This window comes from Taudactylus pleione, unplaced genomic scaffold (assembly GCF_031769625.1).
Source record: "Taudactylus pleione unplaced genomic scaffold, aTauple2 ptg000854l, whole genome shotgun sequence".
In the NCBI taxonomy this organism is placed as follows: domain Eukaryota; kingdom Metazoa; phylum Chordata; class Amphibia; order Anura; family Myobatrachidae; genus Taudactylus; species Taudactylus pleione.
In genome coordinates, this window is record NW_028285256.1 from 557,902 (window position 1) to 584,946 (window position 27,045).

At 42.0% G+C, this 27,045-nt stretch overlaps 1 protein-coding gene across 3 annotated transcripts in view; it reads right to left on the reverse strand.

Moving 5' to 3' along the window:
• Nucleotides 1–1,604: 1,604 nt before the first annotated feature.
• The window catches only part of LOC148474285 (uncharacterized), a 55,692-nt gene continuing 30,251 nt past the window's right edge, over nucleotides 1,605–27,045 (reverse strand). For 2 of the 3 annotated variants that reach the window (XM_088458831.1, XM_088458830.1), the window contains exons 4-8: nucleotides 22,659–22,850; nucleotides 22,457–22,535; nucleotides 22,240–22,337; nucleotides 21,983–22,139; nucleotides 1,605–2,869 (exon numbers count right to left, since the gene is read on the reverse strand). In XM_088458831.1, coding sequence (XP_088314957.1) covers nucleotides 2,217–2,869; nucleotides 21,983–22,139; nucleotides 22,240–22,337; nucleotides 22,457–22,535; nucleotides 22,659–22,850 — 1,179 coding nt within the window. In that variant the 3' untranslated portion in view covers nucleotides 1,605–2,216. The remainder of the gene's footprint in view (nucleotides 2,870–21,982; nucleotides 22,140–22,239; nucleotides 22,338–22,456; nucleotides 22,536–22,658; nucleotides 22,851–27,045) is intronic. The other variant, XM_088458832.1, reaches the window with a different exon arrangement.

The following is a 27,045-nucleotide window of genomic DNA, read 5'->3' on the forward strand; positions in this document are numbered from 1 at the left end:
GTCCGAGCAGCCTCCTCCAGCTCTATCATTTAGTAAGGGCGGGCGGTAGCAGTGGCCGCCGGTCCTCCTTTCCCCCCTGGCGGCATCCATTTCATTTAGTGTAGGACCGGACAAAATGGGGATTTGGTAGGGCTGATTTTCAGGGTACGGCTTATTTTGGACCGGGTTTCAAAAGTAGGGGTAGGGCTTATTTTCGGGGTAGGTCTTATTATCGGGGAAACACGGTATTATCGGGGAAATACGGCACCATCACCTGTGATCTCTCCCTTGAACAGGTGAGAGTGTGGGGATTCCAATACTGCAGCAACCGGTATGTTTACCACTATGGACATTCTACAGAGGACTTAAGATTACTTCATTTGCATTTTTTCCATTACTTTCACCACTATTCTTTTGATTTTTATTCTTATGGTGACAAGACCACTTGCACAGCAAGAGACTTGTACTATTTGCATCAGACATACTGGGCATGTGCATATTATATTTAAATTTAACTTTTTATACATACGGTTAATAATCATACTTATTGAAGTAAAGTATCTTATTGAATATCGCTATCTGTGTCCTTTATCCTTCATGCATGCAGGACACAAATTTTGAGCTGAGCTCAGTGACTATTCAACCTGGTTTTGCCTTTTAAAGGACTGCAACTTTAAAACAATGGGCAGTCTTGCGTGGAAGTCACCGATGCCTGAGGTACACAAACTACTACATTTACCCACTCCATCTTGGCCCTGTCTACTGAAAGCTGTATGTTCTGGGATGTCAGGTTTAGAATGGGCCAAAAGGATTCATCTGGTTTCTGATTTGATTAGCAACCCAAACCCTTCAGCTATTTTGAGAAGAAAATTACTACCACGATGAATGGCTTCTCGTTAAAGCAAAATACTTTCTTTTATCTCCAGGAAAGCCAGTGGTGAAAAAATATCTGGTGTGGACTTGAGGAGATATATATTGTGCATCCAGATGTCAGTCTCTCACCCAGGTGAGGTTGTGAAATTTAATGGCTCCCACTTCCCCATAAGAGAAGCAGAAAGGCACCCACCATGTGCATACATAGGTGAGCAGCAAACTCATCATGCCAACTATTTGTCCACAGGCTTTGGAGTCAGAAGCTGGGTTGCTCATTACTGCTGGCCTACATGAGGAGTGAAAGAGGTATTCTCTTCCCCAGGAAATTGCCCCACAATGGTAGCCAGGCCCAATAGATGAAAAGAGGAGATGCCACTAGCAATATGATGGCAGAAATTAAATAAAAAGAAAACTAAAAGTTCAGTTGGATTTGGAAGCCTGGCAAACTGTGCCTAACTCTGACATTAGTTTAAAACAACTGAGCATAGGAGACTATAGTGGTATAGAAAGAGGTGTTAAGCTTCAACATCTAAATTTAAACTGCCCGGATTCCAATTGAGCCTTTATAACACATTTCCCCTTGCACCCACATTTGTTGCAGCTTTGTAAATGACCCACTGTGAGACAATACATAGAACTAATTAATATAAACCATATCACACCATCAGAGTATGAAAAATACAATTTCAAAGTATCCCAGACCACAAATTACAGAGATAATATATTACATTAAACCTTATAAAACAATGTGATCTTGTTGGTAACTTGTGGAAATTGATATCTAATAGAATGAGCAATAAGTGAGATCTGTCTAGTCTTACAATAGGTTACTGACACACAATCCACTTATGTCTGTTAATGAAATTTAAATGATATCATGTTAATGGTCTGTATGACTAAAGCTTCAGTTGCCCTCCATAATGGAGTGGCATCTTTATAAATTTGTACAGAAAAAAAACCTATTGTTATAAAACACACATATTTTACAATTTTGAGACTATTGCTAGAACTATTTTCACATTTAACAGCTTATGGGAATTGTTTTTCTAATGTTTGTATTGTCTGATGTTTAACAGTAAGTGATTTGAATTTAAAACATTTCCCACACTCAAAACATGGACATCTTCTCTCAACTATGTGAGTTCTCTGTTGGTAGACAAGACCATCTTCGCTTGTAAAACATTTCCCACACTCAGAACACGAAAATGGTTGGTCACCGTGGTTCTTTCTCTGTTGGCTAATTAGACTTTAATAAGCTGATATTAGTGTGTAAAACATTTTCCTCACTCAGAACATGGAAACTTTCTCACCTGTGTGATGCATATTGTGCTCCAGGGATTTGCAATTTAAACATTTTCCCACATTCACGTAAATGGTGTCTCTCCTGTGTGACATCTCTGATGTCTTTGAAGATGGCATTTCTGTGTGAAACATTTCCCACACTCAGAACATGTAAAAGGTTTCTCACCTGTGTGACTTCTCTGATGTTTAACAACACTGGATTTGTTTGTAAAACATTTCCCACACTCAGAGCAGATAAATGGTTTCTCTCCTGTATGAAGTCTCTGATGTCTATAAAGATGGGAGTTCTGTGTGAAACATTTCCCACACTCAGAACATGGAAAAGGTTTCTCACCTGTGTGACTTCTCTGATGTTTAACGAGACTGGATTTGTTTGTAAAACATTTCCCACACTCAGAACATGAAAATGTTTTTTTAACTGTGTGACTTCGATGTATAACTAAAACGGAATTACATTTCTTTGCAAATTCAGAACATGAACAGCATGTTTCACCTGTACCAGTTGAACTATGTGTAGCAATTACTGTTTTATCAGGAAAATATTCCTCCTGATTAGAGCGCTCAGGTGATTTATCTGCACTGAGAACTACTGCATGTATATTTAGAGTGATGGGGTTTTCTCCTGTAGAATCTTGTCTGAGGTTATCTTCGATTTTAAAATCTGGAGACAAAACAAGTTGTCCTTCCGAAGGATTTCTGCTTGTGCATCCATCTGCTGGAAATAACAATTTCATAATATTAGTGAGTACCAGAGGTTTAGTTGTTTAACCTCTGCTGTAAGACTCATCCTCAGCATATACCTTAAGCCAAATATTGAAGGAGTTCAAAGTGGGAAGGTTGGGGATTACCTGCATTCCCGTGTGTGATACAGTAACAAAAAAAAAAGTCAGTGTTTATGTCACTACACTACATAAACTACTGACGACACATAGGATTGGTTAAAAGAGTAGTTTAAGTCCCCCATCTCCTCCAATCTGGCAGATATAAACACCAGAAGTGCCTTCGCTTGAAAGGAGTCTTCTTTCTTCTTCATGGCAGCCATTACTTGTGGGTTTACATCCCTATCCTCCTGTTAGACAGTAAGTTTTTCCCCCCTTGGGACCGCCCACTCAGGAAAAAAGCTAATGAGTAAGGGGAGGAGTGAGCCTATATACCCTGTCTCCTAGTACAGGCAGTGTGAGGAAGTTTGTTGTTTTATTAAAGCAGAGGACTTACCCCAGCGACTATCCTGGAAAGGGGTCGGCACCCCGGGGAGAGGCTGTGTGTTGCAGAATTATGGGCCCCTGTGTTGCGCCCGATTTCATTATGCCATTTGAGCTACTCGCTGTGTCTCCCCATGGGGTTTGGCGGACAGAAGTGCTGGAGATTATTATGGCAGATGGCTATGTGAGAAATGGCTGGTGTCTGATGCAGCCATTCCCAGAGTTCTATGTGTGGGCGGTCTGAACATGCATCTGTCCCAGGTCTGAGCACAGAGTGCAATGGCCCTCCACCAAAGTTTGACCTGGAGTGATCCTGTGTCTAGCAGCATGGATAAAAGCCTTCTCCCCAAAAGCCTGTATGTGCCCAGAAGAGGCAAGTCCTGATAAAGGGCACTTTTACTATGGAATACTAGTTAGGATGACAGTTTCTATCTATTCTGCTTTGTGCTCCAGCTTGGGAGCCAGGAAAAAGATTTTAAGAAAAAATAAATAAAAATCTGCATATATTTGTCCTGCATGTGATAACCGTTCTCTGGTAATCAGGATTCTAAGCTTCGCAGTAATTGTCAGAGAGAGCTACACCTGTTAATCAATCAGTCTACAGAACTTAATGGATTGCATGAAGAAAACCTTTGTTACCAAGGAAGAATTTATGGAGTTGCAGAGATCTTAAAAAAAAAAATCTAGGTCACAAACTAGTTTGGATTTTGACTGATGCTTTTTTTTTTTTTTTACCAAAATTTATGTTTGAACAGGTGCAAATTAGCTCTAGTGAGCAATCTGGTGTTAGAATATTCAACTTGGATCTTGTGGATACTGTGCTGAAAAGGTGATTTATATAAATTATAATGAAACTGTGAAGATGTGCAAGATTAACTGTTTGAAGACAGGTATAAGAGAATCAGATATTTCCCAGTACAAAAAGATTATGAAGGAGATCATGTATAAAGAATGTTGATAACATCTGGGTATCCTTTAATGACGATCAGTTTTTAACTTGGTGTGCTGTTCCTAAGAGTGATGCAGCAGATTCTGAAATTGTATCTAAACTACCATTCCTTTTGAAAATGGGACAGTTTTAAGAGATAGTATTGATAAAATAATTACATAGCTCTGCAACAGTCTCTAAAATCTGATGTTGTGATAGCCTTGGTCTCTAGAACATTTCCAAGTCTGTGTTCATAACAGATGTCCAACGTCTCAGAGAAAATTGTAAGGTAATATTTACAAAGAAGTCTCTCTATAATGTATAAGGCTATAGAATACCATTGTTAAGCCTTATTTGACATATTGGAATTATCTGCAAACTATATGGCACCAGGCGTGATACTGAGAATGACTATGGCTACATTCTTGGGTAGCTGATATACATATATAAAAAACCCTATAAAGGTTCCTTGCTTTTTGGTGATAAATTAGAAGCATGTATCCTTTGCCAACTCCAGTTTAAGGAAGCAAGAATTTATAGACCTGGGCAGCAATATAGTAGCAGTCCCATTGGAGAAATAATCCAAGGCAATGACTATCACGGATCAGTAACACACTTGTTAGATAAAGTTGTACTGCAGGGACCAGACTTTTCAAAATTTGCCAACCAGTGTAGAATTACTATTCAGGACTAATGGGTTCTGGATGTAGTGTCTCAGGGGTGTCACGGCCAGGGTATTTCAGCATGGCGCTAGGCGAGTGTTACCTGTGAGGTCATTGTGGCGCGGGCTGTCTGGTGGCGGAGCTGGTGTCTGGCGGGGGGCTTTGGCTGCACGCATTGTTGTGCGGGCCTGTTGTCACTCTGCGCTGGTAAGGCCTGGCGGCGTCTCCATTCCGTTTGGCATGGGCGCTGCCATCTTGCCTTCTGGCCATGTGATGCGGCTGGCCAATCCTGGTGAGTCACATGTTCCCTCCAGCCAGTAACAGCACGGCATGGGGTATTTAGGAAGGGTCAGTGCCTTCCTTCTTTGCCAGTGCAACGTGTATCTCAGCCTAGCTGAGAGGGAGTTCTCTGTGCTTTCCTGTTCCTGTGAATCCGCTGTCTGCCAGTCTGCCTGTCAGCTCCTAGTTCCCACTGGACTACCCCGCTACCTCCATCACCCTTGCCCATACCTGAGTGCCTGAGCCTGCTGACATCCTGCACTTCAGTTCACTATCTGCAAACCTGGCTTGTTTATTTTCAGTTTCACCATCTGCAAACCTGGCTTGTTTATTTTCAGTTTCACTACCTGCACACCTGGACTGCTCTAATTGTTTCTACCTGGACATTAACCCTTTTGCTCCCACCACAGAACTTTTGTGCACATTTATATTTTCCTGGACTTTTATTTACTGCCACATTATATGTCCACTCGAGCACTTATTAAAAATCCTAGTTTTATTTACAAATCTGCTTCTGTGATCGCTCCTGCTACCACCCCGGGTCCACAAATAACCCAGAACGTAACAGTTTGCACTGGCCCCATGGAGCCGGCCACGGATCAGGAGTCAGGAGTGGATTTGTTCAGGTGCATTTCTGGTCGATTAGAAAATCTGGAAAACATGCAGCATCAGATGGCTAAATTTCTGCAAGAGATGTCCAAGCGACAGGATAGTTTGCAAACTTCCTTTTCTACCCCTGAAATACCAGCAACTACATCCGCATCAGCGTCTGGGAATAGAGGAGGCAGATCATCTCCCCGCTTACGTCTTCCTTTACCAAATAAATTTGACGGCAATCCTAAACTCTGCCGAGGATTCCTAAATCAGTGTGACATACATTTTACCCTGCAGCCTGACAACTTTCCAACTGCAAGAACTAAAGTGGCTTATATAGTCTCTCTGTTATCCGGCCAGGCCTTGGAATGGGCTTCCCCACTCTGGGAGCGCTCAGATCCACTGCTGGATAATTACGCAGGCTTTGTGTCATCCTTCAGGAGGATTTTCGATGAACCTGGGCGTACTGTATCAGCATCATCAAACATCATGACACTGAGGCAAGGGGTCCGTCCTGTCAGTCAATATGCCGTGCAATTTCAAATTTTAGCATCAGAGCTCAAATGGAATGAGGAAGCCCTCACCTCGGCCTTCTGGCATGGGTTGTCAGACCGACTAAAGGATGATCTAGTCACTCGAGAGCTTCCTACTAATCTGAACGACATGATTTCATTGTGTATCAAAGTTGACCTACGCTTCAGGGAACATCAGGCTGAAAAAAACAGAACTGACCGGCAAAGGTCATTTACCCCCTCCATTTCTACCCGTCCCATTCCTTCTCCCACTGAAGAGGAGCCTATGCAGGTGAATCATACACACCTCTCCAAAGAAGAACGGCAGAGAAGAATGCAAAAGAACCTCTGTCTGTACTGCGGAGAGTCTGGTCACCTGCTGATCTCCTGTCCCCGTAAACCGGGAAATGCCAAATCCTAACTGACCCTGGAGACATCAAGTTAGGAGTTATGAACCCGTCTCCAAAAATTAAAGATTTCATGATTACCCTAGCCTTGGATCTTAAACCCAAACCTGTCTTTGCTACTGCTCTAATCGACTCAGGAGCAGCCGGAAATTTCATAACGTCTAGTTTCATTGATAAATTTCAGATACCTTGTTTGACTCTCAACCATGCTATCTCTCTGACCTCGATAGACGGACGCCCTCTGACTAATGGGATAGTCACCAAAGAGACTCAACCTGTATTGGTCCGAATTGGGGCACTTCATTCTGAGTCCTTAAAATTCCTGGTGATATCAGAGGCCTCTCAAGAAATTGTTCTTGGTCTACCCTGGTTACGTAAACATAATCCCAGGATTGATTGGAGTTCTATGCAGATTCTGTCATGGGGTATGGACTGTCAGAAATCCTGTCTTCCAAAAATTCGACCTGTGAGAAAGACAGTTTCATTAGTTTCTTCTGCCATTCCCAAGGAATATCAGATGTTTGCCGATGTTTTTTCTGAACAACAAGCAAATATCTTACCCCCTCATAGGGAGTGGGACTGTCCAATTGAATTGATACCTGATAAGATGCCACCTCGTGGTCGTACCTATCCGCTGTCCTTGCCTGAGACTCAAGCCATGACCGAGTACATCCGGGACAACCTGGCAAAGGGGTTCATCCGCCCCTCTACTTCACCTGCCGGAGCTGGGTTTTTCTTCGTTGGCAAGAAGGACGGTGGTCTAAGACCATGTATCGATTATCGAGGCCTTAATGACATTACTGTAAAAAATCGATACCCTCTTCCCCTGATTACTGAGTTGTTTGATAGGGTCAAGGGCTCTGTCATTTTTTCTAAATTAGATCTAAGAGGGGCTTACAACCTCATTCGTATCCGAGCTGGCGATGAATGGAAGACCGCTTTTAATACCAGAGATGGACATTTCGAGTATTTAGTAATGCCTTTTGGATTATGTAACGCCCCTGCTGTCTTTCAAAGTTTCGTTAATGAGATTTTCCGGGATCTGTTATATGTTTCGGTTGTTGTCTATCTGGATGACATACTGATTTTTTCACCCTCTGTGGCTAAACATCAAGAACATGTTAAGAAGGTACTGACCCGTTTGAGAGAAAACCACCTTTACTGCAAACTGGAGAAGTGCGTCTTTGGAGTGCCCAGTGTACCTTTTCTCGGCTATATAATATCTGGCTCCAGTTTAGAAATGGACCCCAAGAAGGTACAAGCAATTCTGGATTGGACCCGACCTCAGACACTGAAGGCCATCCAGAGATTGTTGGGCTTCGCCAATTATTATAGACGCTTCATTAAGGGATTTTCTACACTGCTGGCTCCCATTACAGCCTTGACCCGCAAAGGTGCTAATCCTGCCCAATGGTCACCTGAGGCAGAGTCTGCCTTTCATCTTCTAAAACAGGCCTTCATCTCAGCACCAGTCCTTCGACAACCAGATCTGGACAGGCCTTTTTTGTTGGAAGTAGATGCATCATCTGAAGCTGTGGGAGCAGTCTTGTCTCAACGTTATGAGGACAACCGAGTCCATCCGTGTGGGTTCTTTTCTAAAAAATTCTCTCCTGCCGAAAGGAACTACGCCATAGGTGAGCAAGAACTACTAGCCGTAAAGTTGGCGTTGAAAGAATGGAGATATTTGCTAGAAGGCGCCAAGTTTCCATTTACTGTATTTACGGACCATAGAAATCTCCTATTTCTCAAAAACCTCCAATGTGTGAGTCCTCGTTTGGCCCGCTGGGCAATATTCTTTGCCAGGTTTCAGTTCACCCTGACCTTTCGGTCTGGAGCACTTAATCAGAAGGCTGATGCCCTATCGAGATCTCTCCTCTGTGATGATCAATCTGAAAATCAAAGCAATACCCCTGTCTTGGAATCAAGAGTTTTCGCCGCATTACAACTTCAGCCTCCTACGGGAAAATCATTTGTGGCCCCGGAATTAAGGAAGCAGCTTCTCACTTGGGCACATTCCTCTCGCTTCGCAGGGCACTCAGAAGACCTTGGAGTTCCTGAAAAGACACTATTGGTGGCCTTCTATGAAGGCAGACATAATGGAGTTTATCTCTTCCTGCTCCTCCTGTGCCCAGCATAAATCATCACGACAAGCTCCAGCTGGGGAATTGCTTCCATTACCTACTCCATCACGTCCATGGACGCATCTCTCCATGGATTTCGTCACAGACCTGCCAGTCTCTCAAGGTTTCAACACTATCTGGGTTGTAATAGACCGATTTTCTAAGATGGTCCACTATATACCGTTGAAGAAGTTACCTTCTGCCCCTGACCTGGCACAGTTGTTTGTCCAACACATATTTCGTCTACACGGCCTTCCTGCTGAAATTGTCTCTGACCGTGGTGTGCAGTTTACTGCAAAATTCTGGAGGGCTTTGTGTTCTGTTCTTCAAGTGAAGTTAAACTTTTCCACGGCCTACCATCCGCAAAGCAACGGCTCCACCGAGAGAGTTAATCAAGATCTAGAGACTTTCTTAAGAATTTTTATGTCATCTTCCCAGGACAATTGGGCTGCCTTGCTGCCGTGGGCTGAGTTTGCACATAATGCTTCCTACCACTCGTCAACTAACCAAACGCCATTTCAGGTTGTATATGGCCTTCATCCTCGTGTTCCCGAATTCCGAAGCCTGCCTGTTTTCGATGTTCCGGCCGTGGAGGACACGGTGCGGAATTTTGCTGCCATCTGGACTCAAGTACGGTCTGATTTGTTGAAGGCATCCTCTCGCTATAAGACCCAGGCCGATAAGAAGCGTAGAATAGTTCCACGCATGCAAGTTGGAAGCCAGGTCTGGTTATCCACCCGGAATCTTCGTCTGAGAGTTCCTTCTATGAAATTTGCACCACGCTTCATCGGTCCCTTCTCCATAACAGAAGTCATTAATCCAGTGGCCTATCGTCTACAGTTACCCCCATACCTAAAAATCCCTAATTCCTTCCATATTTCCTTATTGAAGCCCCTGGTCCTGAATAAATTCCATAGTGCTCTACCTGCTTCTCCTCGAGTCCAGACGGAGAGAGGAGTTGAGTTTGAGGTCGCCCAGATCTTGGACTCTCGTCTACGCAGAGGTCATCTACAGTATTTGCTGGACTGGAAAGGTTACGGTCCAGAGGAACGTTGCTGGACCAATGCTCGTGATGTCCACGCTCCCACGCTCATCAGGAGATTCCATTCTGCCCATCCGGAGAAGCCTGGTGAGTGTCCTGAGGCCACCCCAAAAGGGGGGGGTACTGTCACGGCCAGGGTATTTCAGCATGGCGCTAGGCGAGTGTTACCTGTGAGGTCATTGTCGCGCGGGCTGTCTGGTGGCGGAGCTGGTGTCTGGCGGGGGGCTTTGGCTGCACGCATTGTTGTGCGGGCCTGTTGTCACTCTGCGCTGGTAAGGCCTGGCGGCGTCTCCATTCCGTTTGGCATGGGCGCTGCCATCTTGCCTTCTGGCCATGTGATGCGGCTGGCCAATCCTGGTGAGTCACATGTTCCCTCCAGCCAGTAACAGCACGGCATGGGGTATTTAGGAAGGGTCAGTGCCTTCCTTCTTTGCCAGTGCAACGTGTATCTCAGCCTAGCTGAGAGGGAGTTCTCTGTGCTTTCCTGTTCCTGTGAATCCGCTGTCTGCCAGTCTGCCTGTCAGCTCCTAGTTCCCACTGGACTACCCCGCTACCTCCATCACCCTTGCCCATACCTGAGTGCCTGAGCCTGCTGACATCCTGCACTTCAGTTCACTATCTGCAAACCTGGCTTGTTTATTTTCAGTTTCACCATCTGCAAACCTGGCTTGTTTATTTTCAGTTTCACTACCTGCACACCTGGACTGCTCTAATTGTTTCTACCTGGACATTAACCCTTTTGCTCCCACCACAGAACTTTTGTGCACATTTATATTTTCCTGGACTTTTATTTACTGCCACATTATATGTCCACTCGAGCACTTATTAAAAATCCTAGTTTTATTTACAAATCTGCTTCTGTGATCGCTCCTGCTACCACCCCGGGTCCACAAATAACCCAGAACGTAACAAGGGGTATCAGATAAAAATTTCAGAAAATCAAACAGAATTGTCAATTTTTGAAAGGGAAGGAAAGGTTTCTATTCTCCAATATTCCCTATTAGGAAAACCTTCAGGAGGATTCAGAACAATTCTGGATCTTAGACAATTCAACAAATTTGTGCAGGTGAAAAAATTTCATATGGAAACACTGAAATCCATTCTGACAGGCACAAGACAGGAGGACTTTCTGGTGTCAATAGATCTTAAAGGATGCCTATTTCCATGTTACAGAAAACATTGAAAGTTTCTGAGATTTTGCTTCCAGTGGAAAAATCTTCAATTTACCTGTCTTCCTTTCGGTCTGGCAACATCCCCAAAAATGTTTACAAAAGTCAGGGAATAGCAATCAGGCCGTATTTAGACAATCTGCTAATTGCTGGAAGCTCAGATGAAATGGTACAAAAGGCAGTAGACAGAACGATAGAATTCCTTCGATGTTACGTTGGGTTATAAACTGGGCTTAAAGCCAGTTGGATCCAAGACAGCAAATACAATTCATGGATGTGCAGGTAGACACTAAGAATTGCATCATCAGACAAATGATGCAAAAAAAAGAAGATTAACCTCTTTGATTCAGTTATGCAACACAATATTGATAAGCCATGAAACGAGTCTATTGGGAATGAGGTCTTCCTCCATAGACATAATCCCTTGGACATAATGGAGGATAAGAAGGTTGCAGTGGAACCTACTTCAATACAGCAGACAGGGGTTTCGCTGTCCTATGAAATAAGCATACATCAAGACACAAGAGATTATCTATCTTGGTGAACAAGTACAGATCTAAAAGTCCAGAATAACACCATTATCAGAAACTCAGTTTTTAGTTTTTTTAACTCAGATAATTTTTATTAAAGATAGAATTTTCAATATAGAGCATAAGTATCAATGAACAAATAAAAAAAACAAACAATGAGAGAAATTAAGAAAAATATTACATAAAGTATAAAATATACAATACAATCATAAGATAATAAAAATTAAATAGAATAAAACAGAAAATAAAAAAAATCAAATATCAAATACACCCATCTGAAACAGATATCGTACCATATGCTGAGAACAAGTGGAATAGATACATTTCCCTAGAATAGAACCTCAAACTGGGGTATGTTTTCTGTCTTCGTAGTTCACACTAGGGTTGTTGCATCAGGGTCCATTGTTCCATCTGAATCTCCAAAGCCTTCGTTTGATGGTGTGAAAATTGAACAGGAACTACGAAGACAGAAAGGACTGTTTGAACAAGTTGTACAATTTCTCATGAAAGCAAGAAAGGAAGATCCTTCAGATATCTATTACAGAATCTGGAAAACCTTTGCACTCTGGGCAGATTTGAGATCATGAAGGCTGACACGCCACAAGTGTTGCAGTTTCTGCATGATGGATTTGAAAAAGGTTTAGTGACGTCAACCATTGGAATACAAATAGCAGCATTAAATGTGTTGCTAGAGACACACTTAATGAGACAAGTACATATCCACAGAATCACACACAGCATCAATTTGAAATAGAAACATTACTAATAGGAGACGTCCTGGATACATAAGCATCACAAAAATCAGACCAGGGCTGCCATTGAATCAAAGGGGATGAAGATGAAGTTGAAGTAGAGTATTTAAACCCAAAAGTTTCCATTTCAAAGCTTCTCTGGATCTTAGAAATTATTGTCGAGAGAGGAGGGGGGTCAGGTCTCTTCCAATATTGCGCCAGAGCCGCTCTTGTGGCTATAAAAATATGTCCGATAACATATTTGTTATAAGTATGCACTGAGAGTGGAAAATAATGTAGAAGAGCAACTTCGGGCAGCTGCGGAAGAACTTCCTGAGTTATCAACTGGAAAGCTTCTGTCCAAAGGGAGAAAATTATGACACAGGACCAAAATATATGTAGGAGAGTGCCCTCGGATCCACAATTTCTCCAGCAAAACCTAGAAGAGTCGGGCCAAATTCTATGTAGTTTGACTGGGGTGTAATACAAACCATGTACTAGCTTGAACAACATTTCAGAATTATTTAGACACTTGGACATTTTAAAAATATTTGTGAATCGTGTAGACCTGTCCTCATCTGTCAGGGAAACTCAGTTTTGAGTTTTAACCACCGATGCAAGCTCAACAAGGTGGAGAGCGCACCTGCTGCAACAAAGTAGGCAAGGAGTCTGGATTACTCAAGAAAAAAAGGATGGCCTCAAAACTAGAGAGAAATGAGGGCAGTTTGGAATGATACTGAAGCTGTCTGGAGGTAAATTACCTCAGGATAGAAGAATCAATAAATTGTTTCCGAAATCAGTTAATAAGAAAACATCTAAGGATATTTTCGAACAAGGTGGCAATAGTGGCTTAACTGAAACATCAAGGTGGCAATTTCTAATGGTAGAGGTGTCAGGAATTCTGGAATGGGCAGAAGAACCCCTCAATGCCTTGTCAGCTCTTCACGTACCAGTGAAAGATAATGTTGATGCAGTTTCCTTAGCAAACACCAGGTATTATAAGGGGAGTAGAAGTTGGATGTGCAAGTCTTTTAGAACAAGCTAGTAAAGTTGGTTACCCTCAAGTAGATTTGATGGCGACACATCAAAATGCCAAGCTACCACTCTTCTTTTCCAGATATCATACCATATGCTGAGAACAAGTGGAATAGATACATTTCCCTAGAATAGAACCTCAAACTGGGGTATGTTTTCCCACAGTTTCCAATGATTGCCCATGGGAAAAGATCGAGTGGAGGTGATAACAGTACTTCCTTATTGGCCAAGAAGAGTATGGTTTCCAATGGTAGTGGGAGACCCTTGAATTCTGCTGATCACACCAGGGTTGTTGTATCAGGGTCCATTGTTCCATCCGAATCTCCAAAGCCTTCGTTTGATGATGTGAAAATTGAACAGGAACTACGAAGACAGAAAGGACTGTTTGAACAAGCTGTACAATTTCTCATGAAAGCAAGAAAGGAAGATCCTTCAGATATCTATTACAGAATCTGGAAAACCTTTGCACTCTGGGCAGATTTGAGATTTGAGGTCATGAAGGCTGACACGCCACAAGTGTTGCAGTTTCTGCATGATGGATTTGAAAAAGGTTTAGTGACGTCAACCATTGGAATACAAATAGCAGCATTAAGTGTGTTGCTAGATACAAGATCTTCTGAAGGAGAATCTTGTAACATCAAGCAATGAAAAGAATACGGCCTCAACCCCCATGGGACTTGAATCTAATTCTTAATGCATTAATAAGCATTACATGAGATTCTATTAAAAATGGACCTGGAAGGTTGTCTTTTTAATCGCTATTATTTCAGCATAAAGAGTTAGTGAACTGCAAGCATTATGGGCAGAAGAGCCCTATTTTTATATATTGCCAGACAAAGTCGTTCTGAGAACAAACACAACTTTTTTGTCAAAGTTAATATCAACATTTCATTTAAATCAAGAAACTATTTTGCCTTCGTTTTTTTCTGGAGGAAAGATTGCATAGCCTGGACTTATTGTGAGCAATCTCTGTCTATTTGGATAGAGTTAAAGATTTTTGGAAAACAAAGCATTTGTTCCCTACATACAGGTGTAAGAAAAGATGGGGCACCAGCGAAACAGACAATAACAAATTGGATCAAACAGCTAATCACGTTTGTATATGAGGAGAATGGTTGTAACGTTCCAGAGAATCTGAAGGCACACTCAGCCAGGGCAATGGCGACTTCTTGGGCTAGGAAGGCTCAAGCATCTGGGAAAGACATTTGTGCAGCGGCTACTTAGTCTAAGCGACTTTCTCTAAGCATTATTGCTTTGGATGTTTCAGATGCCCACTTTGGAAGTCATGTTCTTAAAAGGGGCATGGCATAAATAAATATAATCATTAAGCATGAAAATTTCTGTTGGACTACTGTATTATCCCTCCCTATATTATGCTTTGGTATATCCCACAAGTAATGGCTGCCATGAAGTAGGAAGAAGAAATCAGCAAATTATGTTTATCTGATAATTTTGTTTCTTCAAGATACTTCATGGCAGTCTATAATATACCCTCCCTAAGTGTGTTTTTTCCCCAGGTACAGAATCTGAGGAGACACTAAATAGACTAAGGAGGAAGGGGAGTAGTGAGCCTATATACCCTAAGTGGGCGGTCCCAAAGGGGGAAGAAAAACTTCCTGTCTAACATTGGGATGTACTGCCCATGAAGTATCTCGAAGAAACAAAATTATCAAGTAAACATAATTTGCTGTTCTTTGCCCATTAATAAATATTGTCTGATAATCAGTGTGGTCATTAGACAATAACCCCGACATCAAAAACGGCGGAAATCACCATGAAATCCAGAACTATAGGAGGATCTTCTCCATTCTGGCTTCAATTAATTCAAATCACCCTCATGTGGAGATGAAAGGGATACAGTCTTTCAAATTATGTGGCGTATTTGTGAATATTGTCTGGTGATAATGGTGACAATAATCACCTGCAATACATGTAGAGCCAGGGATGGGAGAGGGCATTTAAAGTGACCAATCTCTCCCATCCTGGCATCTGTAGATCCAGGTAAACCCTTGTTAGGGGAAAACATATTACTACTACACGTTTTATGCATTTCACTCAATTAAAAAGAGCAGGTGCAATTATGAAAACCTATTTGGAGAACACTGGCTTTTGCAGTTTTGGAAAGGTAGATTAATGCCTAAGCAAGAACCACAAAGTAGTTTTTGGTGAGAATATATATATATATATATATATATATATATATATATATACATACACATATACACACACACACATATACATATACATATACACATTGTCCAGGCACTCCCAAAGTGATGTTATTAATCACAGTGGTGCGCACATCTTGGGGTAAACAGCAAAGCAGGCAGGTGTCACTCTCCAGACTTAGTAACTCAGAAACAAAAAGCTGGTCAAGCAGTCAACGTTTCAAGTTTATTATAAACTCAACAGGACATACAAGTGAAATATCAAATTCTTGCCATATAGAAGTCAAGCCACCCCCTGGCGTCTGCCGCTCATCAGGTCGGTTTCCGGCTCCCGCCCGGCAACTGACGATGATGTCAGAAGGGAGTCGTCACATCATCACGGCAACCAGACGCCTGCACCCGTGAAATTATTTAAAAAAAAAAAAAAAACATATAAAAAGTGTCTAAAAGCAGGTTCTGGTCTGGTTGTACTGGTACAGTATATACACGATTTGAATTTCAGCTAGTGTGACAAGTAAAGAGAGTGAAATATACATAGATGGCTTATAGACAATAGGATCATTTCCATAATTTATCTAGAGTAGTATATTAGTGTACACAGGCAGCATAAAGATAGATTATATCCCCTATATGTCATATTAAACAAGAAAAAACATTATTTATGTAGCTCACAGTGACTATTTGTTGCCGCACAAGTGCATGCATATCGTAACATAGTAGGCAAATATTATAAACTATAAAGCTACTGTAAAAGGGATGTACTGGTGGTTCTTATAAAAATGCTGAAAAACTTGACCATTTAAGTTTTTCAGTATTTTTATAAGAACCACCAGTACATCCCTTTACAGTAACTTGTTTATAATATTTGTCTACTATGTTACAATATGCATGCACTTGTGCGGCAACAAATAGTCACTGTGAGCTACATAAATAATAGATGTTTTTTTCTTGTTTAATAGGACATATAGGAGATTATATATTAATATACATACACACACACACACATATACAGTATCTTTATGCTGCCTGTGTACACTATATACTATTCTAGATGACTTATGAAAAATATCCCATGGTCTATAAGCCATCTATGTATATTTCACTTGCTTTACTTGTCACACTAGCTGCAATTGAAATCATGGATATAGCAGTACATTTATTCCTTTGCACAAGTTCATCAGAGATGACAACCAGACCAAAACATCTTTTTAGACACTTTAGATATGTTTTTATAGTTTAACGTGTATAGGCCTCTGGTTGCCATGGTGATGTGACGACTCACTTCTGACGTCATCGGCAGTTGCCGGGTGGGAGCCGGAAACAGAGCTGAAGATCGGCAGACGCCAGGGTGTGGCTTGATATTTCACTTGTATGTCCTGATGACTAGTTTATAATAAACTCGAAACATTGACTGCTTGACCAGCTTTTGTCTCTGAGTTACTAAGTCCGGAGAGTGACACCTGCCTGTGTGTGTGTGTTTATATATTTTTCCGTAGATAAAAAACCTTACAGTTTTACATGTCCCATTAAGGTTTCTTAGACATGATCTGAATTTCACAAAATCTACTGAATTTGTGCCACTCAAACTAAAAAAAAGCAATGAAATTATGCCTTAATGGTGTGTTCCTTGCGCAATACAGATATGGAATGCCATCACACCCTGTTGTTAACTGCAGATTCAGCACTCTCATAGTCTGTCTTTACCCATCTGCACTGCTCTGTCTAACCATGTTCATGCCACTTTGCCCCCAACAACGTCTCTGTCCCACAAACTGTGCCACGGTTTCCCTCCCATCCACACCACTGTTTTCCACCCATCTGTATTACTTTGTTCCTCCACCCTATCCGCACCACTGTTTTTCACCCATCTGCATCACTTTGGCTACACCCCCAATCTGTACTGCTTAATCTTCCCTCCTCTACACGCGTTTTTGTCTCACCTATCCATGCTGCTCTGTCTCCTCCCTCCATCCACACCACTTTTATTCCATCTGCACAGCTCTATTTTCTGTTTAGAACTCAGTTGCATAGACTGCATGTGTGTATTCCAATGAGCACACAATTCTGTGAATTAGCAGCTCCATCATTTTGTGAGTGACAGCAATCTCAGAAAGTGCTGAATCTGCAGTTAACCACAGGGTGTGATGGCATATCATATCTGTATTGCACAAGGAACCCGTCTATTAAGGCGTCAACCTTAATGATCGTAATTTCATTTGTTTTTTTTAGTTTGAGTGGCACAAATTCAGTAGGTTTTGTGAAATTTCAGATCATGTCTAAGAAGCTTTAATGGGACATGTAAAACCGTAAGGTTTTTTGTCTATGGAATTTCATTGCTTTTTTTATAATTTATTAACCATCAGGGTTTTGACGAGCAAACAGGGCCACTTGCAGGGCAGAAGGACAACAAATAGGTACACTAACACAGGTGGAGGAGCAGACAGCACACAGGGGCAGTTTTAAGGGTGCAGCGGGAGAGACGGCTGCGGGGGCAGGCTACAGGTGTGTGGGGCAGTGGCAGAAGTGGAGGTGCGGAGCAGCGCAACAACGGGCGTGCACAGAAGCATCAGCGGGTGACAGAGGGACTCACTGGTGCTGGGCATGCACTTGAGAAAATCAAATCAATAAGACACAGATGCATTGACGTATCAGTTAGATCCATCCATGTATGGTTTTAAAAAGTGAATGTGTAATATAAAAAAAAAATAAAAAAAATTACATGCCTCCACAGCACAACCAGGATCGGGCTTTGGAGCCCCAGGGATGGCTGTGCTAAGCACAGGGGACAAACAACCTAGGGGTTCCCTGTATTAAGCACAACCAGCATCAGGCTAATCAGAGCCAGTCTTGGTTGCCAAAATACAGGGGACGAGAGACATAGGGGTCCTCTCGAAAAAGAAAAGAATTTTCCCATAGAGAAATCCCGAGGGGGCATGGTGTTTAAGGGGCTACATCTCAAAAGCTATTGGAGGTACGGTGCTGAAATTTGGCATGGGCTGTTAGAACTGCCGCTCGTTTCTGCATGCAAAATTTCAGGGCAAAAACAAAAAATTAGTACTTGGGAGTAATTTAAAATTTCCAATGGTCAGTATTTTCTGACACTCAGTTAGAACCACTTTTCTGCTGTTTTCTATTGGGGATTTTTGGGAAAGCAGAACTCAGGGTAGGGGGCAAATTTACACTTTGGGTTTGTTTTATTAGGTAGCTATTGTTCTAGGGCAGATGCTTTTGGGGTTTATGTAATTGAGAAAGTTATAGTTTTTAAACTATTACCTCACAAATCCGCCATTATAGAGACAAAGTTTCAACTTGATGAGCAGCCGCAGTAGGAGCCTCCATCAGGTGTACTCACTGTGGCTTCACTTGGGTGCACCAAGATGGCAGGTCAGTGTGGGTTGTAGTGGTGGTGGGTTCGGGGTAAGGAAGCAGCCGTAAACTGCAGCCGGACCTGGGGGATAGCAGGCGTTAGCGGCGTCGGTAGTGCAGGCGGCAGGACCTGGGGGAAGTAGCAGCAGACTGATGCAGGCTGGGATCTGAACGATCCGTGATACCTGTATTTAAATAAACACAGAAGCAGGGATAGGTCAGTGAGACCCATCAGTGCTTCTGTTTAATAAAAAAAAGTGTAAAAAAATAAATAAATGTGGCTTGGCCCCCTCCCCAAAAACAACTACCAGCATCGGGCTTTGGAAAGCCAGTACTGGTTGTGCTAAATACAGGGGACAAATGACGTAGGGGTCTTCCGTATTCAGCGCAAACAGCATTGGGCTCTGAGCTGGCCCTGGTACTGGAAATACAGGGGGAAAAAAAAATGTGTAGCGTCCCCCTGTATTTACTAGAACCAGCACAGGACTCTTTCTAGCAGGGGGGGGGGGGGGGGATGCCACAGTCAGGAGAGCCCTTTCACCAGGCCCCGCAGCCGAAGCATGACCGCTAGTCAACCCAGGCCGGGGATCCCTGGGGAGCTCTCTCCAGGGCTCCCCAGGCTGATAGCCCGGGGCTATCCCCAGCACCCCTGGGCGGTGGGTGCTGGGTTGTTTGTGTTGTGCATACAAAATATAAATATTGTCTTTTGCAGTAGTACTACAGGCCCCAGCAGGCATCCCCGCCGCATGTTGGCACTTGGAGAATCAAAGTACCAGCAGGAGGGGCATTAAGGGCCTGCTGGTACCTATAGTACCCCTGCAAAAGAAATGTTAAAATTTAAAAAAAAGACAAGTTTTTAAAGTAGTTTATTTAGCCGCACCTTCACCTGCGGAGTGTCAGCCTTTAAGCTCTTTTACATGGCTGCAGCTTCCCCCAGGACTTCTACGACGTCTTCACCGTCCGCGGTGTCTTCTTGCTTCAGCTGTCTTTTCTCCAGCTCCCCGGCCGACGACTGACTGCACGGCGCCTCGCGCTGGCTGTATATAAGCTAGCCAAGGGGGCAGGGCGATGACGTCGCGAACCGTGATTGGCTCACGGCGGACATCTTTGAATTTCAAAAATGGCTGAGGCGCCATTTTTGAAAAGGGCACGTTCGGTTCTCACCATTGAAGTCAAAGGTGCAAACAGCTCATTGGCTGAGAGGCGGAGGGCTCGCTTCTCTCAGCCAATGAGCGCTCTGCACTGGGACTTCTGAACTGAAGTCCCTGGCGAAGCTGTCATTCGGGTAGTAGTATCCTTAGAAGACACTACTAATGTAAGAGGGTCTGCGTATTTTCGTTTTTATTTTTGCCAAGACCCTGGATTGTCTGAAGAGGACAGATCCACGCATAGGAGGAGGAGAGTATGGAATTTTTATTACAGGTACGCCATTGGATTATCTACTTGGAGAAGAGGACAGATTGGCTTCAGGGATACTAGGTGAGTATGTGAGATAGTGTGTGCATGTGTGAGTACATGTGTATGTGCATGTATGTATGTTTAATAAAATTGTACTTTTCATACTGTGTTGTTTTTTTTTATTATTATTATTGCTTTTGCTGTGGAACTAAAAAGTACCAGCAAGCCTGTAATACCCCTCATGCTGATGCTTGTGGTTTTCCAAGTACCAGCATGCGGGGGAGGCTTGCTGGGAACTGTAGTGCCACAGCAAAAGCCAATATTTTAACTTCACTTGCACCACACTTTACACAATCAACCCGGCACCCACCGCCCAGGTGCCCTGGAGAGGTGTACCTCTTATATTGGGGGGGTCCCAAGCTCCCCAGGGATCCCCGGCCTGGGCTGACAGGGATGAAGCTTCGGCTGGGGGGGCCCAGTGAAAGGGCTCCCCCGGCTGTGGCATCATCACCAAACCCGCTGGTTCTGGTAAATACAGGGGGACCCTACGCAGTTTTCCCCCTGTATTTCCAGAACCAGGGCCGGCTCAGAGCCCAGTTCTGGTTGCGCTCAATACGGGGGACCCCCTACGTCATTTGTCCCCCGTATTTTGGCAACCAGTACTGGCTTTCCAAAGCCCAATGCTGGTTGTTGTTTCATTGGGAGGGGCCCACGCCATTTTTTTTTAAATTTATTTATTTTTTTTACACGCTTTTTTATTTAATTAAACACAGAAGCACAGACGGGTCTCACTGAACCGTCCCTGCTTCTGTGTTTGTTTTTTTAAACACAGATGCAGGTATTATGGATATTACAGATCCGAGCACGCATCTGTGTGCTGCTACCTCCCCGGGTCCTAACATCTGCTACACCGCCGACCACACTGCTGCTGCACCGCTGCTAACACCCGCTACCGTCCCCGGCTGCAGCTAACACCTGCTAACCCCGACCCCCTCTCCCCTGCATCCCGGCAGCAGCAAAGGCCGGCTTCCTTCCCCCCGGACCCGGCCCCTGCCAGCAAAAGGCAGCCATCTTGCTGCACCCAAGTGAAGCCACAGTGAATGCACCTGCTGAAGGCTCCTACTGCGGCTGTGCAAGGAGTTGAAACTTCCCATCTGTATAATGGCAGATTTGTGAGGTAATAGTTTAAAAACTATAACGTTCTCAATAACCTGAACCCCAAAAGGCCCTATTCTGGAACAATAGCTACCTAATAAGTCTAAATTCGCCCCCTACCCGGAGTTATGCCTTCCCAAAAATCCCCCATAGAGAACAGCAGAAAAGCCCTAATTCAGAGCTTTAGATTATTCCCAAATCCTCACTTTTTATGTTTTTGCCCTGAAATTTTGTACGCAGCACCGAGTGACAGTTCTACCCGTTCGTGCCAAATTTCAGCACGGTACCTCCAATAGATTTTGAGGTGTATCCCCCTTAAACACCCTGCCCCCCTTTCGGAATTCTCTATGGAGATTTCGGTTTTTTTCTATTCAGCCTTAATATGAGCAAAAGAAAACCGTAAAGTGGCAGCTATATGTCCCTCAAAAAGCAAAGGCAAGCTACAAAAGTTAGATTAAAGCTTCAATAGAGACAAGCACTGAACGAATAGGAGAGCAACAGGACAGTGGTAGTAAGTGTTTATTACTCACCTATGCTGATATCTATAGGGATTGCCTCCTCCTTACACTGCTGGTCACTCATCACATATGTCTCTTCTTCTCCTTCTAAATATTCTATTTTTATATCAGTTACATACGTCTCTTCTTCTCCCTCTGTATTTTCTATTTTAATATCAGTCAGATCTCCCTAAATAACACACATTAATAAAATAATACCGTAATATTATCTATTATTAATTGAAATGAAACAGTATAATATCTGTGTAAAAGACACACATTCCATCTACCTGATACTTCTGTGGGATCCTATGAATTTCCGTTGTATAATCCTGTGAATAAAGAGGATGGGGACATCTATCTGGGGTATATCTGTTACTGGATCCATCTGTAGGAGAGACACAGTGACTGAATACATTGTATTTATGCGATTCTCAAATGATGTGTGTATATAAGTGGCCCTCATACATTTTCTCCACTTTACAGTAAACTAAATTCTCCTCTTACCCAGTAACGTGAGGGGCCAGCGATTCTCCATCATTACATCCTTGTACAGACCCTTGTGTTCCTCTATATACTCCCCCTCCTGCATGGAGAAGCAGACAGTGACATTCTGACACCTTATAGGAACCTCACACACAAAAATGATAGTCATCACCTAGATATATCCACAGGTATTACTGTATAATGTCCCATTCCCAGCAGTCACCTCTCCAGTCAGCAGCTGAATGATCTTATTGGTGAGTTCCAGGATCTTCTGGTCATTGTCTCTCTCATGCATCAGTGAGTGATTTGGCGGTACCGTGATGGGGCTCTGGGACCTGCTCAATTCTCCCGACTCACGTGGATGGCTGCTGGGTGTCTCACACTTACTGGATGTCTTCTTCACTACTGTGTAATCCTGTATATTAGGGGGAGGCATTAATAAAAAGGCAAATGAGAAGGATACATACTCAGGAGATTTGGATTTTTTTTTTTTTTTTTAAATAACTTTTTTATAAAAAAAAATATAACACACAGAACACAAAAGCAAATAAAGTTTACATGGTAAGACGAAAATTCTGCAAGAAAAATTTAGAAATACAAATATTAAAAAGGACATATTATTGAATAGAGTAACAAATGCCTAAGACATAAAAGAGAACAACAAAAGGTTAGGATCAAGAAGTCACCTCAGATAACGAAAACACAAATCAAAGTTATCCAGTCATAAAAACAAAACAAAGCACAAGCTGTTCTCCAATATGGATATAAAATAAAATGAAAACAATTTCCTAAGTAGCAAAATAGATAAAAAATGGCCCAAGTCACAGTTGGAGAGAAGGTGCTCACCAGAAAGTTAGTAGTAAACCTCCAGACCTGAACCCAAAAACATTTAATGAAGGAACAAATCCAGAAGCAATGATACAGGTCTGCTCTCAAAGATCCACACAGTACAAGTGTGCACGCCTGAGATGCCAATTTGAAAACAACGATAGGGGGTGATGTAGGACTGAAGATGTATATTTCAAAATGTTTCAGTATACTTGAGCATATAAAATAGCTTTATAAAAGAAGACAAGGTTTTAAGGATTATTCCAGAATATAGAGAGGGAAAATACTACAACCATTTCACTAAACCTGTAGCGTTCTTGTCATCACCAAAACATTATCTCAAAAATACATAGTGGGATAAAATAGCTTTGGTACCCGGAAGGGACCTAGATTGCAAATAAATCCAAAACGATTATGCCAAGGCAGAAAAAAAAAAACCACATGACTCGCATAATATAGGGTTGAAGAAATTGCAATCGAAAAGGAGATATAACATTGTATCTGCCAAGTAGAGCTTAAAATGAATGATGTTCTGGTGGATGGATTTAAAAAATTTGACCTATACGACCCATTAGACTTAGATCTATTCCACAAAGTGAAGGGGTAGACCACCATGTCATCTTGGTAATGTGTTGTTTAATAAGGGTGGGTAAGGGGAGTAATGAGAATTTAACCCATGCCTCAATCTTAGAATGTGCCCATTTTTACATACTGACATATGAAGGGGATTATGAAGAAATACTGTTAACTGCATCTCAGTGAGCAATCCCTGCTCCAAGGTAGTATTTGTATAAACTTTCGTATCAGAGATCCATTCCTTGGTATGTAACTGTACCGTTAGGGTAGGCTATAAACAGCAACATTAGGGAAGTTAACCCCACCATGATGATTGTGTTGTTACAAATTAATGAGATTCAACAGAGATCTCTTATAGCCCAACAGATATTTTCAAAATATAGTCTACACAAGAATTGTCCTTATAGTACAGAAGTGGCAATGTCTGAAGGAAATAGAAGATTTAAAAATAAATAAATAAATAAATTCAAGGAGATTGGCCTGGCCCAATTCATAAATAAAGAAACATTTTCACCTCTGTCTCAGCATTGATTGTAGAAATCAATTTGGTAATATTACAGTGATATAGTATAGTAAAGATACATTTTTGGGGAGAACTAGCTACAAAATAAGGAATGGAAGCTAGTGCCCACTTTAGTGGCACGTTCCAGGATCATCTCAATTGTGTAATTCCAGGGTGAAACCACAATGCTGAGGAGTCCCATGCCATGCATAAGGAGACATATAAGCTTGGTCACTATTAAGGCCATTGACTGATAATGAGGTGGACAGGTTGTGTAAAGAAAAATGAACAAGGCTGATAGAGGATTTAGTTTAACTTTTATGTCGAAGGACAGCAAACATATACGGGCAGAAGACCGTACCAAAGGCCTTACTGGCATCTAAACCAAGTTATGTACAGTAAATGGAATAAGAGTTTGAAGAAGAGGCTGTTACTATCCCTATTGCCACATGAATGCCCCCAACTGAAGCCCAACTGATGGTTTGCCAATAACAAAAGAAACAGATTGCAGTCGAGAGTCCGATATTGTGGCAAAAAAACAAAAATTAGTAGCTTCAGGCGCTTAATAGAGAAAATCACGTAAATTCAAAGCAGAAAAATATAACTCAGTAAATATTTGTTACTCCACGCAGCTGTTACGAATGGTTGCTAGCCAATAGAAAAAACTATTACAAAAAAAAAAATAATAATAATAATTAACAGCGCTGTGGATAAAAAGAGTACTAGAAAACTGCAAATGTGCCCAATAAAATACACAATTTATTATACATGCAGATTATTTAAAAACAAGTAATAGTGAGTGTATCAATACATTTATTGCAACTGTTGATAAGTTTTGTAAGAGTGAATTTGGAAAAACATAAATAAATTAAAATCTTTTATATCCCAAGCACAAATGGATAGTTCATAAAAGTGGCTGGATGCATACATAGAAGTTCATATGGGGAAAAAAAAAAAAAAGCTACGTCCAGCTGTAGGATTCAGTTACTGAATAGAAATCCAATCGTGCGTTAAAATACTTGCTCCATAAACTCACTTGTAATGTGGATAGCATATGTATAAATCCTTATAGCACCTGCCGTCAGATACAGAGTCTCCTGTGTGGCGTCAGCAAATAAAACAAAGGGGATTTTGTCATGATTTGATCAAAGCATTTAAGCCTGCAGCCCTGCATCAAGGGACAAAATCCCCTTTGTTTTATTTGCTGCACACACATAAGTTTGCAGTATATTATTGTTAGCGCCGATAGCAAAAGTTTTTCTGTTTGTATACATTTATGGCATTAATATTGCCATGCTGCTAATACCATGTATGATATGGGTAAAACCGAGTGCGGGCATATTTCTTTTCTGTTTTGTTTCAAAATTTTGCTTTGTGCCATCATGGCAGCTTTCAATTAAGGCTATAAAAGGCCTAGTTGGGTGTGGCTAACAGCCAGCCCCTATATAGAGGTGTCCCTCTGTATCTAGGAGGGGAGTACATTTAACTGCAATGTAATGATGTGCTGGGCATATATGCCAGTGTTAGGGACCTGCAGAAAAATGGGGTCCCTTGATGCTGGGCTGCAGGCTTAAATGCTTTGATCAAATCATGACAAAATCCCCTTTGTTTTATTTGCTGCACACACATAAATTTGCAGTATATTATTGTTAGCGCCGATAGCAAAAGTTTTTCTGTTCTGCGTACCATAACTCACTTCTAATAAACCGAAGACGTACACTCAGAGATATCTTTTGTTATAAAAGTACCGTACCCAAACTCACACTGAAGGAAGGTCAAGGTTTTTTTTGAGTCCGCAAAGCTGTTCAACTATGATTCACAATGTAGTCCACACCAGGTAATACATCTCTGAATACGATGGAATCGTTCAAAAAAGTTTGTTTATTTCGATTAACACAGTCCCAAAGTCAAGTAAAAATTGATTTCTTCAATTCACATCAACGAAGCAAGCAACACAAATGTACAACACATCAATATAAAAACAAATAATAAAAAGGTGCAGTAAAAATATAAATGTTCCAGCAAGATAAAAAAAAACCTTGAGGCAGTCCGAAAAACTTTTCTTCCAAAACAATATAAATCGTTATGTTCCAGCAAACATACCTCAAAACTGGGGGAGTAAACAAAGTCACAATTCCTCGTTGTCAACGTGCGTTTCGGCTCACTAGGGAGCCTTTGTCAAGACATGAGGAAGTTGTGACCTGGAGGCGGATTTATACCCCTAGTCTCCAATCAATGTGTAACATTTGGTTGGGTCGATACACAGAACACACAAATCAGGTGTCTAGTATTCTATCCACCCAGATGACAGTAAACATGGTATCTCCTTACCTGTGAAATGCATTGCCGCCTTCCGTGGATCACTCCATGGTGACGGAATCCCCGGAGGTGGTGTCCACGTGTCACCAACTCCAGGGTGGAAATGAGTGGAGCAGCACCCACGTGCCGTCATCGTTCTCCCGACCGGAAGTGATGCTCCAGCAAATGGCAGTGATGATCGTCATTACATCCAGGCAATTCACTAGTGCATGGTGTAACCATGGTAACCAACAGTAAAATAAAATAAATAATAATATTCCTATATACAGTAAAGACATTGATAAAATATAAAAAAACGGAATTAAAAAAAAAAAAAAAAAAAGGATTTCTATGACTCTTATGAATGAGATCATCCTAGAGAAGGGATCCCATTGGATGATAGTAT